The 14,676-nt window shown below is 42.4% G+C and overlaps 2 protein-coding genes across 4 annotated transcripts in view; both read left to right on the plus strand.

Annotated features, from left to right (window-relative positions):
* VPS41 (VPS41 subunit of HOPS complex) overlaps nt 1-14,676 on the plus strand; it is a 222,880-nt gene that overhangs the window by 101,998 nt on the left and 106,206 nt on the right. The gene's annotated exons all lie outside the window — the stretch shown is intronic.
* LOC133275011 (amphiphysin) overlaps nt 14,357-14,676 on the plus strand; it is a 107,781-nt gene continuing 107,461 nt past the window's right edge. For all 3 annotated transcript variants that reach the window (XM_061464692.1, XM_061464693.1, XM_061464694.1), the window contains exon 1: nt 14,357-14,494. In XM_061464692.1, the coding sequence (XP_061320676.1) occupies nt 14,426-14,494 (69 nt within the window). In that variant the 5' untranslated portion in view covers nt 14,357-14,425. The remainder of the gene's footprint in view (nt 14,495-14,676) is intronic.

Consider the following 14,676-nt stretch of genomic DNA (forward strand, 5'->3'; position numbering starts at 1 on the left):
CAGTGGTGGTAGTGAGGGACAAGAGCCACAATAAGCAGTTGTGGATTGTTTAAAAATCAGATTAAGGGAAATGTTTTTAAAAACGAGCAGTTGTCTCACGTGTTACCATGTCTTGCACACAGTATAGTAGCAGCACTGCAAGGTGCAGGTGACAATAGTGGTTTCACTCTGTAGGAGCCATTCAGTAGCAGCTGGTTTTGCACATGCTGACAGAAGAATCACTGGAGCACTTTTCAGTGTATCCAACACCAGCTACTAAGAGTCTTCATCTGGAATTTCTGCAAAGTAATTGATATCTTTAGCTAAATGAAACCAAAGTTGGGAAGCATTTTCTTTGTGCAGTCTGTAAAGCTGAGCCAAGAATGTATTTCTGCATTAACTGTGCTCTGCGCTATGCAGATTTTCATCCTCTCTTCAGTGTCAAAAAACTTCTGAAATAGTGTGCCTGCATAATGAGCACAGTAATAGGGGGGATATATTGTCAGCCACCTGACCTGTATGGTAGCACGGTGTGCTAAGAGGCGAAGGCACAAAGAGCTGCCAGACTGGCACTGTCAGACTTCAGCCATGCCTGTGTAAGTCACAATGAGGCATCATTAGAAAATGGCATTTTCAGTGCTTCAAAAGGCCTTGAAGCACCTCATCAGAGGGCACAAAAGAAGAATCAGTCCTTGAGTTTTTGCCCTGGGAACTGCACAGAACCTGAACACTACAACTGAAAGGCACTTAGTAAGAGTCCTTAATGTGGTCAAATTCAATGTCCTACTAAGACGTAAAAGCAAGAAAGTAATCTGGCACAGAAAAGCTTAATTGTTCAAAAGCAACAACAACCACAACAAACAGCTAGATAAAAATGAGGGGGCAAATTAGACGCAGTCAGGTTTCCTGTGATCCCTGCAATGGGAGAAAGAGGTTTCCGTGTTAATGAAGCAGAGAAAACATTTTTCAATTCAAATACGTTCTAAGGTAGCAAATGTAATTTGAAGCAATTTAAAAGCAGTTAATATGTTTTGAAGAAGGAACATCGGCAGTTTCGGTTTGTGGAGGTGAGTGTCCTGTGTCCAGGTCGGTGTGTCCACAGGAAGCCTGTGTTTGTGTGTATCTTTGGTAGGTTCTATGGGAGCACACTGTAACAGGCTCCCTTCCTTCCCCCTGAAGTCAGATGCTGCCCCATCTACCACAGTGGCAGCTCGCTTAGGGGACATGTGCCAGCTTTGGCTGAGGTCCCCTGTGCTGGGCGATTTGATCTCCTTCATTTGGCACAAGCTGTGCCAGGATGGTGAGCTCTCCCTGATGAAGGAGACAGTAAAAGCAATTCAGCATTCCTATTCAAAGCATGAAGGAGAAGTGAAACAGGATCCCTCACTTCATTTACTCAGTGTGGAAAATTTAGATCCTTCTTTCTCTTAAGCCAGGACTTGTCTCAGGGCTTGTCTGTTTTCTACCCTCCCACTGCATCTCACTATAGCAGGCTTGTGGCTGGCTGCTGCTTGGGTTTTGGCATGAGGAATGGAGGTAACATACTATAATGAAGCATTACAGTTCTTCTGAGGTTGCCGTCCTTGTTTTGCTGTTATTAATCCCTCCTAAAAGGTTCATTGTCTTGAGAGGAAATAGAATCAGTGATTCACTGGGCCAAAATCTGTCATTAAGAATGTCACACTGCAACACTTTCAGATCGCCAGGCTACTGAGTGGTACAACAGAAGCCCCTATCTAAGGTAGTCCTGAGAAGGCAACAGCTGAATTCCCACTTCACTTCAAATGGCCAATAAATCTCACTGAATGACAGATGGTTAGGTTTCAGGAGGATGATGGAAGAGAAAATTCATAGCTGCTGCTATTCTGAGAACCCTGGGCACCACAATGATTTGATACACACATAAAGGTTAAGATGATCCTGCAGATGAGGATCAGATGGCTAGGTGTTTGGATTAAAACAAACATGTGCTTTTCACAAAGAAATTAATGTAACTCTTTGCATTTTTTATTTAATTTGTGTTGTGAATCTCCCCGTCAGGTGATTGAACTATAGAAATAAAACCAGAAGTAAGTCAACCCAAAAAGAAAACATGAGAAAAAAAAAAAAGACAGGCAAAAATACCCAACACAAAAACTTCCTGTGATGAAAGCAAAATCTCTGTCTCACACTCTGACCTTGGTGCAAGCATACCACAGTGAGGTGGCAGAAATCCATGTTCTGGAATGATTTCTTGCTGCTGAACACCAGAGAAAAGCGATCTCTTACTATGTTGGCATCACCAAGCAGCATGGTGTGAGTGGAACAAAGCAATTAGTGCTGAGCATTCGGTCTCTGTGTTACAGATGCTTTAGCCCCCTGGCCTTAGAATCACAAGGCTAACACAGGTGAGTGACAGTCTATGGTTGTGATCTCCACCCCTGAGAACAGGATAACAAAACTCAGCCACAATTGCACAGAAACTTGGTTTGGTGGATTTCTAGTGAGTTTTCTGAACACAAGGTAAGGGTAGGTTTATGCTGTATGTGATAACATAGTTAATTTGTTTTTTACAGGTGTTATCCCTCAAATATATTCAGTTTTATGTCTGCAGTTTCTGTTATTCTGGACTCGGATGAACTGTGTAAAGCAAGAATTATGAAAGCAGAACCTCAGCATAGTGATAGTTAAAATCACTGCAGTAATTTTAATCATACGCATTCATCCTTCTTTTCAATACAACATTTAAGCCTAATTGTACTATGAAAAGCCAATGGTGCTATCTTATTCAACATATCTTCTGGTTGGTTGTTCTTAGTTACGTATTTTAAGAAGCAGAAAGGGTGGTGCGTAACCAGCTATAGAACCTCCTCTTGATGTTAATCTGTTTATAAGATTGCTTCTTGGTGTCTGCAATACTTACACCTCAAGCTGCCGTTAGGTATTCTGCCAGTGTGGAAATAGCCCTGCTTTGCAAACTAAATCAGTTCCACTTGAATAATTTAGAGAGCACCTTGGAAGGAAAACAAACCAAGGGAATAAAAATGTTCTAAATGTTCTGGTTAGACGTCTTTCATGGGATATGTTTTTATTTGCACATAAATCCATTTTTTGTGTAGTCACTATTTAACTTCATAAATAGACATGAACGAGAAAAATGGCATAGTACAGGCATGATCTTAGTTTCCAGTGTTTTAATCCTATTTTATATGCTCAGTAAAACTGAGGTTAAAGCCAAATGCCAAAACCTGAAGCCCTCCCTGAAATGATACTTTGAACTTCTGCAATTTTAGCTGCTAGCGCTAATGAATGTATAATGTGCTCTTGCTAGAGCAAATGGTTTGTTCCAAAGTGGGCTTGTTTTCTCTAGCTTATCCTGTCATTAGCAGTCCCTCCCTGACGAGTGCTACAAGTACTAAATATATTACCATCATCAGCTTCTACCAGTACCTGCCATGCGTCCTCAGAAAACTCACTGGATTCTTGACTTCGACCTAAAAAAACCTGTTTGCTCAGACAAGATTGTTGAAAGTGTCTCATTGCCCTCCATAAACCAGACCGAATTCACACAGATCTGGCTTGCAGATAGAATCTTTCTGATCATTCACCTTTTCGGTTTCTCCATAGGCACATGAATTAGCAAAGACTGGTAAGAAGATTTTCCTAATTAAGTTCATTATGCACTTCAGAAGGATCTCTGTAGGCATAGAAAGAAACCAGTGTTGTTCTGCTTGCTGCCTTTTGTTGTCTTCTCTGTTCTGAAATTAAATTAGCTCTTGGGCAGCTGCCTTTCCTTGCTCTGTGGTGAGGTATGCACAGTGTCCCTTAGGGTTAATAAATGGCTGTTCCTAATATGTTCCTCTCATGACAATCATTCCAGTACAGTCATAAAGTGCATGACCTGATTTATTAAGATATTACAGTAAAATACTCAGACTGCTTCCGTGAGTACCTCACAAGGAATGTACATCTGGAATTTATAAATGCAGTGGTGTAAGTGTCACATACACAATGGATTGCCGATGTTGAAAGTGGTGGCATCAAAATGATGTTGAAATGAGTGAAAAATATTCTAAAAGCCCCTAAATTTCTGACCTGATGGTCTTGTGTAATATTTGTATGGTTTCATATTGACACCAGTATTACTTCTTCTTCTTTCACAATTCACCTGCTGCATCTCTTTAAATATTCATCGTGACCACCATGCTGGCCGAACTAGGTACCACAGCATCATTTGATATGCATCCTAAACTCTTCTCCTTTCCTTTCCAGCCTCTGGTCTTTCAGGCACTAAGCAGCATCTACCTGGCTAGAGTTTTACTTCCATCTTGGTGGCTTTTCTTGGTGATGGCTTTGATTCATCTGTCTCAATTTTATCCATTAAAAATGTTAGCGTTAAAGTTTCTAGCATGTGAGCCATAGGCAATTGCTGTCATTTGCCTTAGGAGGAGAGTGCTTCCATCCATTTGTTTAAATAGAGCCTGATTTCAATTCAGATGTCTAACTTGCAGAGGGCTGCAGGGAGAGGAGATGAAACCCAGCCTTAGTGATTACCGTAAAGGTTTACAGAGGAATCTGATTTCCTCAACAATCTTAAATGCTGGCCTCATGCTTTGATTTTGTTCCCTCTAGGATGCGATAAAATTAGAGGGATTAGTCTTGGACTTTTTCCATTTCAAAAGGAGCATGTTTTCACTTTCACCTAATGACACTTGCCCACTAAGGAAAATGTGTGCCTTGAAATGCACATTAAAAGCAAATTAAAAGTAACAGCTGCCGTGAAATTTCAAAGCAGAACTGTTCATTGTCATTGCACAGGCAATTGCACATTAAGGTTGGGTAGTACAAAACCCTACATTGCCATTAAAGTTGGTTTGTGTTGCACAGAGCCAAAGGACGTGGATAGATGCATCCTCTGCCTCAGAGTATTAAATCCTAAGCCAAAATTTATTCAAGTCAAACAGAAGTCTTTATTGGCTTTGATAGTAGCTGGGACAGGCCTTGAAGCCCCAGAACTTCAAAGGAGCTCTGTAGTTCTCTGTGACTGTACTTAAAAAAGGCATGAAAAATGTAAGCAATTCCACCTGATCCTCTACCAAGGGCTGTTTCTTAATCATGTCAGATTACAGGGGAGACCAACATTAACTGGGCACTGATCTATTTGTGGGAACCAGGCAATATGTTTGACACTGTTAACACTCATTCATGTGGTCCTTTAATTCTCATTTGACGTAAAACACTGAGAACTTTTGTGCAAGTTATTTTCCTCTCTTTTTTTTGCTTCCTTCTAAAGCTATTTTCATAGTGTACCTAAGTTAAATGTGCTCCATCTTATTTATAAAGATGATAATCAATATAGAAATCAGAGTCTTCATTTGCATCGTGCTATGCTTCAATATGAGCACAGCTTCTCCCTCTCTCTTGATGAGTGCTGTTTACCAAATTCTTTATATAGGGAGTTTTTCAAAGTAATGAATGTTGCAAAAGATGATGAGGGGTTTTGTTGGTTCATGCTGTTGAATGATCCCATCTGACTGCCCTTCTGACACCCGCATGCTAATTTTGGAGCTCAGGAATTGCAGCACTGCTCTTTTGGATCAAGATTTTGAGCTATATCTCAAAGCATGTGGAAATGTGTCATGTAAACTCTACATATTAAGCAATATTTTGATGAGTCATGTAATATAAAGCATGACTTAAAATATCTTTTCACATCTATACTACACCAATCTGTTTCAATCTGCTGCTTCTGCTCCTCTTTATCACACCCCATTGCTCTCTGCTCACCCCTGCATCTCTGTATGTCACCCTCTCCTTTCAGCTCCTACCTAGGTCATTAGGCCCAGATGCAAATGAAAAGCTCGGCAGCTCAGTCCTGCAAAGCCTACACTGCATTGCAGAGTTAGGTCTAGAGGGGCTGAGAGACAGGTTCCGAAGTTTCCTGAGCTCTGAAGAGTGGGAGAGGGAGAAAACATTCGTTAACTGTGCAAACCATAGTCCCTCATCCCCTTTATTCAGGCAATTCTTACCATGAGCAGATGGAAACTAATGGCAGGGTTTACACAGTGTATCCCACGTACACAGAACGTGGAATTGCAGAGCAGTTCACTATTGTCTAATAGCTAAGACTGGTGAGTTACTGAGCTAATATGCCACCACCCCAGCAAAGCACTAGATTGCAATGGGGTTGAACCTTCATGTTGCTTTTCTTGTTTTCCCCTTAGATTTTAATACCTTTTCAGGTCACAGTTTTCCCTGCAAAATTTTCTCAATTTTCTGTCTATTCCAGTCTCAACAAACTTGTCTCTGCCTGCTGTTTTGTTTTCCACGCTTTGCACATCTCTAGCCAACATGCTTTCTCACAGCATCCCCTCACGTCTCAGCTGCAATCTCAGGAGCCTGAGCCCTGGTTGTGCAAATGCGCTGAATCAAAACCAGCCCTTTGCTCACTTGTGGCCACAACCTGGGGATTGCAAATAGGCTCCTTGGAGTGACCCCAGCTGAGGGCACACCTCTGCCAGCTGCTATGAAATGCTGAAGACAGAGATGTGTTTCTCACATGAAGCTACCGTGGAGCTAGGTAGGAATCCAAGACTCAGTGCCTGACACCTTAAATCATGATATTTCTCCTCTGGGTGGGAAGGGTAGGAGATGAGATAGTTACCACCCACTAGTCTAGTAATAATCTAGCATTTGGAGCATCTACTCTGCTGTCATAGTTTAACCCCAGCCAGCAGCTAAACATCACGCAGCCGCTCGCTCACTTCCCCCTCAGTGGGGTGGGGGAGAGGATCGGAAGAATAAAAGTGAGAGAACTCGTGGGTTAAGATAAAGACAGTTTAAAGGTAAAGCAAAAGCTATGCCCAAGTGAGCTAAATAAGGAATTCAGTCACTACTTCCCATGGTCAGGCAGGTGCTCAGCCATCTCCAGGAGAGCAGGGCTCTCTCATGCATAATCTCCAATACGGGTGTTGCAGCAGGTTCAGGTGCAGAGCTGGACTTCTGCTTGTGATGTGGAGTGCCATATATCTCACCTCAGCTCTCCCTGCTGCCAGCAAGGTGGAGTGAGACAAAGCCAACCTCACTCCAAGCCTGAGGTGTTGTAATAAGAAAAAAAGACTTTCTAAGAAGAATCCTATTCTCCTTCCCCCAAATGCCCATATCTTTTGATCTTGCTTTTGGATTTTAGAAGCTTTTTAGCAAAAACTGGCTAACAGGAAAAAGGGGTTTTGGCAGATGTGAAGAGAAGGATCAGAAGAAACTTGTGTCATGCTTGACATACAGAAAGCGGAGGCTTCAAAGATTTGTTCATGGGTAGGTATCCTTTATACTGAAATAATTAGTGGTGTGTGTATCACTGCTCTGACCTGTGCCTCTCAGCAGCCCCTCTGAGCTCCTTGTTAAACTTCATGTCAACTGGTGCATGTCAGCCCTGGCACAGTGAAGCTGTTGACACCTGCACTTATTCTACTAACACTCTTAAATTTATTCCATGCTCATCTGCTATTCCACTAACCTTGATTAGAAATTCTTCCCTTGACTTTGAAGGGGACACGACCAGGTCTTTTGCTTCAAAACTAAAGTATGAGGGTACCTGAAAATACTGGTTTTGAATGATGCTATGCTGAGATGAAGAGAGATCAGTGCCTATATTCAGCTCCAGGTTCTACTCATGTGTTTTCTGCAAATCCTTGCCCCATCCATTGCAAATCTTTATCCTTATTTTGAGCCTTCAGTCTGCTCTCTGACCTTGCTCCTCATTTTTCCTTAGTATGACAGTTTTACAGGTGCTCAGGGAATACAGGAAATATATGAAGCCCATGACCTCTCTCTACAGAGCAATGCATTCATTATTGATTATACAACATGCATTCTATTCATCTAAGGGCATTTGCAGGTTTTTTAAATTTAATTGATATGCAACAGTAATGAATTAATTGGTGATTGAGATTTTGCTAAAGGTTTTCCTTCTAAAAGCACTGATTTCAAGAGCCAAACAATTAGAAGATAACATTACTGTGTAGTTATTTCTCTTGTCTTGCTGCATGCTGTTTCTGAGACACAACAGGGAGAACAGTAGCAATGTGTGAACATTTCTCAATCCCGTTTTGAAGAGGTGAAAGGGAAGGGAGAAGGTGTTAAATTTTAATTTGGATTATGTATAACTTTAACTTTTACCGAGGCTGCCTCTGATAAAAGATGCAAAAAGCTGCAAAAAGATGCTTCTAAAATAAGACCAGCATAACATTATTAGCTAAAGACTTCTTTTTTCCCCCCACAGCGTGAGAAAAAATCACTGTCTCGCATGCCAAGGACTAGGAAGCGTGCAACAGTTGGAGAGTTTGGTTCCTATAGTGACTGTTAGAGCAACTGTTAGCATCCAGAATGTCTTTTCATCTAATGATTGAAATAGTTCAGAAAAATCTCCTTTCAGAGACAGTTGCTGGATGAGTGTTTATTGTCATTCCTACATCTATACTAAGGTGATACAGATCAGAAATGGAGTCTGTGGCAAAGCAAGTTTTGCTGGGATCTGGATGTAAAGGTTACCTGGCCTCCAAATCCTGCCGTTTGCTTATACTGTTTTAAATGCTGCAGAGAGATGTTTCTGGGAAAAAAATAACCAAACCTGGAACACTACTTTTCAAGCCAGCTGAATAATACACTAGCCACAGGTAAATAACAATCTCCTAAACCAGGCAGGCCATTTACAAGTAGGACTGTTTGTCTCCAGGGACTGCTTCCCCCTCCATCACCTTTGGGATGTTATGATAATATGAATTATAGATTTTTTCCCAGTAAAAAGAAATGTATGTTGGAACTTTTCAGGGTGCTGCTCTTATTCATTTTGATGAGAGAAGTGCTGGCATTCCCAAAGCTCTGATACAGAGCACAGGCATGAAATTCAGTTCGGGATTCCTTGGAACAATTTAGGGAGTATGGTGAGAGAAGGCAGGTCCAATCTATCTCAGTTAAGAACAAACCATGTATCAAGAAAGAAGAGTGGAGAGATTTGAATAAGGATCCCTGACAATCAAAAGCTGGGGATATCTTCAGAGATTCCATAGACATAAAACCTGACTTTTGACTTCACAACTTAAAGTAGCAGATGCTACAATTTGCTAGAGTCTCAAGAGGTGCCTTTTTGAAGTTTGGTTCAATATTTTCCTGTGGTTTATGGTCTTCATAATTAAAGTGCTTCTCCTGTGGCCAGAGATCACATCATTCCCTACAGAGCCAGGCTTTTTAGGACATGCCTGATGGGTCTAGGTCTCGTAACTCCCTAGTGCTGCTCTCACAGGCGACCTTCTGCATACCCGTAAGCAGATCCATGGTAGCTCTAAACTGTTATTACTTCCTTGGAGGCAGTGAGTGTCAAGACGGGAAAATCTGCTGCAGGAGAAGAGGCTTCCGGCTTCCATAGCCGAGCTCCAGGTGATAAGAAAGAAAAATGTACTGATACTTTGAAAGTGCTGTGTCAGATATTAAGCCAGCACAATTAGTCCACAATGGTTTACGAGATTCTGTCTTCTTGAAGAAACCCAAATCCTATGACTTTTGTAAAGAAAATAATTACATTTATTATTTTGCATGTTTATATTATCTTGCATTTCACGGCCTTTTGAAATCAGGGGCACACACAATCACAACAGTTATGCTAGTCATCTTCCTCCAGTTTTAAACACTCCAGGATTAGGATTACTCATCTTTCACAATGCCCCTCCTCCTCCAAGCCCATGTGAACTGTGGAAGCAATGGCACTGTGTAAATGTGCATTAGCACCAGGAATAAAAAGAGAGGCTGGATGATGCTTTGATGTGCTCATAATATCATTATCAGCTAATTCATGAGCAAAGAGTCATTTATGGAATAAAATTGATGCCATGCAGCTGGTCCCTTTACAAGTGCCTAACTTGTAAAGTTTGCACTGGCGAGGTGGGTGCCCCAGTGAAGGCAAGATTGTGGTGGAATGGCTTAAAGAAAAGAGAGAGATTAAGTGTCACAATATTTATTTTTATTGTTATGCAAATGGGAGATGTGATTTTCCAGATTCTCACTGCAAAAACTGGGAATATCACAAATACATTCGATAGGAAAGAGCCTATGGAAAATTGTGTGTGGAGGAATACACATTCAAGCAAAGAGGTTGCCTGTTATTCCAGGAGAGATCAAAAAGGTGCCTTACATAAAAGCTTTCTGTCTTTTAACCTGACAGTTAAAAGGGCAGGTATTTCTGATTCTGGCCAAGGAAGATGGAATGTGTCTCTTGAAGTTGAAATGTTGTCTTCTTAGTCTTCCAACTAAGAAGAAATGTGTCAAGCACATCTAGCCCCAGATTTCTCAAAAGCAATTTTCAATCACTTCTGAATGCTGACCTCAGATAGAATAAAGGAGCCTGAATTTTAGCTAAGAGTGGTTGGTACTTAGCAGAAAAGTTATATCATGCATCTAAAGATTTAGTTTGGGAGAGTCTTTTTTTTTTTTTAATTCTACTTTTTTTTTTCTTTCAGTGTAAATTATGTTCTGGATTTTTTTCCACATAAGTGGGAAAGCTCATATGCTGTCAGCACAATTCTCCAAAATTCATCTTCTGTACCACTCACTGTGGTTTTAATTTAAAACCTGACACATTAGGGGATGAGGCCAACCGTAGCACGAGTATCCTATTCAGCATTCATTTCTAATGCCAGAAATGGTACTGGGTACACAGCCTATCAAGATACTGTTTCCATTAAAATTATAAAACGTAGAGCGAATTTCTTTGTGCAGCCTCCTTTGCAATGGGTGTAGGCTGGTAGTTATCCTCACCGAGGGACGGAGCTGCACGTCCCTGCAGCTCTGGCCTTGCAGAAGTTCATTCTTGGATCTCAAGAAAAGCTTTTCCTCCTCACCACTGCAGTCTTTTCCTCAAGTTCCTATTTTATTGACACTGCAACTGTGTAACAAGTAGAAATCTCTGGTATTAACTGGTACTTAATTCCTCGCTCCTACCCCCACCTGCAACCCTAAAGGATTTGGTTCTCTTGTTATGTCTTCTTACCTACTTGTGCAGCCTCAAACCCAAAGATTCACCCAAAGGCAGCAGTAATTCCAGGTATTTTCAGGTTCAACGTGTGTTAGCATAGTAATGACCCAGATGTTAATTTGAAGTTAGGTTAGTGAAGGAAAATGTTGAAAAAGAATAATCTGTATTTTGCTATGATAAGAAGAATTTTAATTAAAAATAAATGCCTAAGTCTTTACTTACAGAACACGTATGGCTATTGAAAATTTCCTCTGTATTAGAGTTTTACAGGCTTTGGCACACATTTATTTTATGCAAGTACTTTTCCTTTTGACATTTATTTTCCACTGTCTTCCTTGCTTTCCATGTCTTGTGATTCCGCCAGGCAGCTCTCCTCTCTGTGACCCACATTCTAAAAGCAGCAAGATCTGCAGAAACTGCCCTGATAACTAAGCTAGTAGTTTACTGTCCATTACATGCTTACCTAAACCACCAGTAGAGTGCCAAGCTGTTGTTTATAAAAGGAGATTTAAACAACAGTTTGATTATTCAAGATCAATTCAGATCCTGTACATCTTAAGTCATTTAACTTCTCATGTTGCTTTCCCACGATTGCTGATCTGTCTCAACTGACAAGTGACAATTTGGGTCCATACATTCTGCCTCTTCAAACCCTCAGTTACAGTATGATTTCAACTCTGGGCTGTCCTGCAGCTTCATTTGAACAATCTTCATTTCCCACTCCATTTTGCCGCTGCAGAGAGTATTAATGTGGTATGCTTGTGATGGGCATGTCTTTCGTCTGCCATGTCCAGTGTGTGAGTTGTGTCTCCGTGTACTGCTGTTTGTAGAGCTCTGTGAGGTGAAAGTTGCTGTGTTGCTCCAAAGTAGGTGACAGCTGTATTGTAATTATCACTGCAATGGAGATGGCTTCAATACACCCAACAGTTTCTGCTCTCTCAACTCTCTTGTAGAATTGGCTCCTATGGACCAGTGTCTTCTAATTTTATTGCTTTACAGGAATGAAGAGTGCACAGAAAAGCAGAAATGCGTGATGAGGAAACCGTGTGTCAAAAGAGATGTAGATTTCTTCTTTTTCTGACTAACACTTTGAGTGAACAGGGACCACCACCTGGCAAAAGTGGTAATGTAGCAGTAGCGGTAATCCCTACCTTCTCCCTTCCCCTCAGAGATTTTACATTCAAAAATCACCACTGATTTAAGAGCATGCTTCTATGAATGACTGATCATCCCTGCTATTAAAAACTGAAACTGAAGTGAGATCTCATTTTAAAATACCAACAAATAAACAATAACCCAACAAATACATAGGGAAATCAAGCAGGTAAACTGTAAGTGATTCTGTGTTTTTAAACATTGTCTATTTCAGACTAAAGCATCAGAAACACACAGAGAAATTTGCTTTGGAACACATGTTAGTGGAGAAATTTTCTCTTAAGAGATTTACAATAGATGTTATGTGATGGATAGGGAGTATGGAGAAATTAGCCTGACTTCTTGCTGATAATTACTTTCTTAAATAAGGCTGATGGAGAGCAACACACACATTAGTAAACCTGTCACTAAAAAAGCCAGTTCTGTCTGTTGTCCCAGGCTGTTCAATGGGGCAAAGCCAGCTCAGGTTATCTGACTGGAGACAAAGAGAGAGGCTGTATGATGCAGTACAGCCCATACATCTTCATGCTCCTCATTCACCACCATGAAAATGCATTTTTGGGCTTGGTGGTGGTGGATCTCCTATCATTATATCAGATAACGGGACAAAAAGGCATGACAGAGTGTCCTCCTGAATAGCCCAAATGCAATCAAATACATTCTGTGCTGCTGACATGCGTTATCTTGGTTATCCTTTGGTGAAGAAAATGCATGAGTAATCAAAGTTAAGACCACCTCATTCCATGATTTGTTTGTTATTTAAGTGGTGGGGTCCTTCTGGATTTAGATGCCAAACTGTCCAGAAAGAAAAACTCTGAAGAAGATGTGAAAAATGACTTCAAAGGATTTGGGAGCCCTGTGCACACTGGGAGTTTGTTTTGATCTTTCACCAGCTTAACAGCATTATAACAGACTGCCTGCAATCTTTTGGATAAAATCATTCCTTGGTTGCTATGATGTGTTTTCTTTGTTTCCTGCTTTTGCTTGGTTGGGGTTTTTTTAAATTATGATTTTAAAAGATGCTTATGTGAGAATTAAATAAGCATATCCTTTTATGTAGGTCACGATTTCTTAGTAACGATTGTTACTGCTGCAGTCAGAATGTTAAATCTAATTCCTAATGCTGCAGGAAAATGTGTTGTGCAGGTCTGGGACCAGGCAGATGTCATAAATACAAAGTCTCAGGAAACGTAGCTGGACTTACAAGGCATACGAGACAATCTTCTTTTGGCAGCTACGAGACCTTCTGTCTTATGTTTTGTTCCAGTCTGAAAAATAAATGAAAAGCATTACAAACAGAACAACTTCCTATAGAGGAACACAGGCACAGGCTCAGAGTCTGGAGTTCCAGGGTTTTGCTTTGCATTGCTTTTATTTTTTTCCTCAGCCAGAAGAGAATTAGGGGCTGTGGTATCTAAGCAAGCCGACTTTGCTATCCTTGAGTGACTGGTGCTGAGCCACTCTGTATTTGGAAGATTTTGGGTTGCTTAATTGTCAAGGGAGGACAGAGTTTTATTGCAGCTTCTCTCTAGTTTTGACTGCGAGCTGTAACTTCAGGAACGAGATCAAAAGCCTGAAGCTGGTCTGGAGCCAGTTTATTGCTGTTGGATGCTACATCAAGATAGGAGTGAGCAATGGATAGGAGGAGGACACAGAGAGCGGTGCAATGGCAAGCCAAGGCACACCACTCACATTCAGGGCCTGCACCAGTGACCCCAGCTTGGGCGCAGCCAGGGTGCAGGTCCCCCAGCTGCAGCACCCAACTATGCTGCATGCCCACGTTGCTGCAGCCCCCAAACAAGGGTGAAAGACTTCAAAAGGGGCTTGGAAACTTGGAGCGGCTCTGAGCTGGTGGGAATTCCTAGGGGGTAAGTGGATGCCTCACGCTCTCTGGCTGTACGAGGGCTGCTTGTACCAGCAGCAGACACAGCCTCCGACTGCCGCAGCGCTGGAAGTGTCTGGCAACCTTCATTGATGATTATCTCCCTTGATGATTTTATTACCTAGAGTACCGGCCCCATCGCCAGCAGAGGCCCAACAACCGCTGCCTATCCCGAAGAGCCCGGGGAAGGCTGAGGCGAAGAGGCCCGCAGCGCACCTGAGGCAGCGGCGGCCCCGCCTCCCCCCTCTGTGTCTTTAAGGCCCTCCTCCTCTTCCTCACCCTGCTCCTCCCCGCTGGCCCTCACTATATCCATCCAGCCATCCCTGCCTCGCTGCTGTCTGTCGCCGGGCTCTGCCTCGCCCGTCTGCCTTTCCCCCCCACCTTCCCCATCCCCGCCGCCAGCCATGGCCGACATGAAGACCGGCATCTTCGCCAAAAACGTCCAGAAACGCCTCAACCGCGCCCAGGAGAAGGTGCGCTGCGGGGCATCACGGAGAGCGGCTGTGGGGCCGGGGAGGGGCGGCTTCGCCCCGGTGGGCAGGAGGGGGAAGGCGGTGGCGATGCCTGCAGTTCGTGAGGGGAGGGCGACCCCGCTTTCCGCTCCGCGCTTCCCCTCTGCCCTCTCGGGGTCTGCGGACCCGCCGGCGGGGTCGGC

Source organism: Pezoporus flaviventris, unplaced genomic scaffold (assembly GCF_033815535.1).
Source record: "Pezoporus flaviventris isolate CSIRO_AGI_PZ_B2104156 unplaced genomic scaffold, CSIRO_AGI_Pfla_v1 ptg000037l, whole genome shotgun sequence".
Lineage (NCBI taxonomy): Eukaryota > Metazoa > Chordata > Aves > Psittaciformes > Psittacidae > Pezoporus > Pezoporus flaviventris.